Source organism: Tarenaya hassleriana, unplaced genomic scaffold (genome assembly GCF_000463585.1).
Source record: "Tarenaya hassleriana unplaced genomic scaffold, ASM46358v1 Cleome145, whole genome shotgun sequence".
Classification (NCBI taxonomy): domain Eukaryota; kingdom Viridiplantae; phylum Streptophyta; class Magnoliopsida; order Brassicales; family Cleomaceae; genus Tarenaya; species Tarenaya hassleriana.
Genome location: NW_010964872.1, coordinates 37,663 through 39,438, shown reverse-complemented (window position 1 = coordinate 39,438; position 1,776 = coordinate 37,663). Strand labels below are relative to the sequence as shown.

The following is a 1,776-nucleotide window of genomic DNA, read 5'->3' as shown; positions in this document are numbered from 1 at the left end:
GAGAGCCGCCACAAACCCTAGAGTAAGAACCTCAGACGTCCTAGATTCTGATGAGAGCTTAGAGAAGCTTGATTTTGAGTTCTAGTGATTGGAATATTGATTCCAAGTCAAGGACATCGGTTTTCTCTTCACGAATCCTAGCAGATACGTTCCAAAGCGTTGGAATTCATCCCGCCGGTGTGGATACGTGTAGAGGAGTTGTGCTTTCAACTCTCGGTGATTAAAACAGGCCCTGGATCGATTGATACTTCCAGATCTTGAAAGAACGAGGTAAGTATTCGAATCCCACGACGATATACACGATTGTTCGGGTTATTGCACAATTGGTTTTTGTGTGACGTTTGGCTAGGTTTAGATCTTTCCTTCCGCTGCATGAAACCTAGAAACCAAACCCTAGATCGATGAGATCGCATGCTAGGAACCCGAAGGGAACCCCAACAGTACCATATACCATGGTCACATGGTACCATGTGCCATGGCCACATGGTCACATATTTCTGATCTGTCGATTCTTTATAATGGTTAGAAAGTTCATACCTATTCTTCATATCAATAAATCGCTCTTCATATTCGTGCAACGTATACGCTTCCGCGCATTTGAAAAACCTTTCTGCGACAGTTTCACTCTTGAACTCCTTCTTTCCATGCTTTTGTTAACCTTAACTTTCAGATTTTGCGCCATGTGTCTCGCACAAAATCCATAGCTAGCTTCTTTGTACACTTCTCTAACGGTCTTTATTATGCTTGTATGTCGATCAGATATCACAACGACACCAGGCCCATCTGGGATTGCATTTATTAATCTTTCCATAAACCACCTCCATGATGCATCTTTTTCTCTATCGATAATACCCCATGCCAATGGATATTGGTGGTGGTCACCGTCTTGTGCGGTTGCAACAACTAATGTACCCTTGTACTGGCCTGTAAGAAAGGTTACATCAATAACTACCACTTTACGCATGTAATTCCATCCTTTAACCGTTGCACCCAATGCAATGAAGAGGTATTTGAAGCTTCTGCCATCCATGTCTAACTCAAGATTTACAATTGTCCCAGGATTTCTCTTCTGCAACATGTACAACCATCCAGGAAGCTTCCTAAAATGCTCTGCAGGATCACCTCGAATCTCACTTTCAGCTTTGTGCTTCCCTCGTAACGCCGTCAAATATGTTACGGTTGTGCCATACTTTGCTTTTACACGGTCTATTATTTCATGTGCAGAAGGAGTGCTATCAAGTTTACCGGGGAATTCATCCTTCAAATAATCTCTAACCAATTTTTTTGTACCTCTCATACTTTTGTTTGATTCTGAAACGGGTTTGCAACTGTGAATGAGATTGTGTTTTCTTACACTCCAACGCTTCGAGTTTAAGATCAATGCCGTACGCAACCTCCAATTACAACCGGATCCGACAAATTTGCATCTTTTTTCCCATAACTTCTTATCAGACCTCATTGTAGTATACCTAAAACGAGCCATAGCTGCACCTTTTCGAACATATTCTTGTGCTGCTTCCTTATCATCAAACACATGACCAACTGTTATATTTAATCCATCACTGAAAGTGAATACATAATCAGAAAACAAAGAGTCCTCCACAATCTGTAGCTCCAAATCATCATCATCATCATCATCATCATCATCATCATCATCATCATCATCATCATCATCATCATCATCACCATCATCATCATCACCATCATCATCATCATGATAACCAACGCACTCGTTCACTATAACTTCTCTAAGTCCACTTGAATGTTCACTATCAA

At 41.0% G+C, this 1,776-nt stretch overlaps 1 protein-coding gene across 1 annotated transcript; it reads right to left on the bottom strand.

The window, feature by feature from the left end:
- Positions 1 to 544: 544 nt before the first annotated feature.
- LOC104808441 lies at positions 545 to 1,459 on the bottom strand. Its single transcript, XM_010534119.1, has one exon. The coding sequence runs from the start codon at positions 1,457 to 1,459 to the stop codon at positions 545 to 547; it is 915 nt and encodes a 304-aa protein (XP_010532421.1).
- Positions 1,460 to 1,776: the final 317 nt, after the last annotated feature.

Coding starts and splice junctions, on each gene's coding strand:
- LOC104808441 (XM_010534119.1), bottom strand. CDS start 1,459: ATGAGGTCTGATAAGAAGTTATGGGAAAAAAGATGCAAATTTGTCGGA.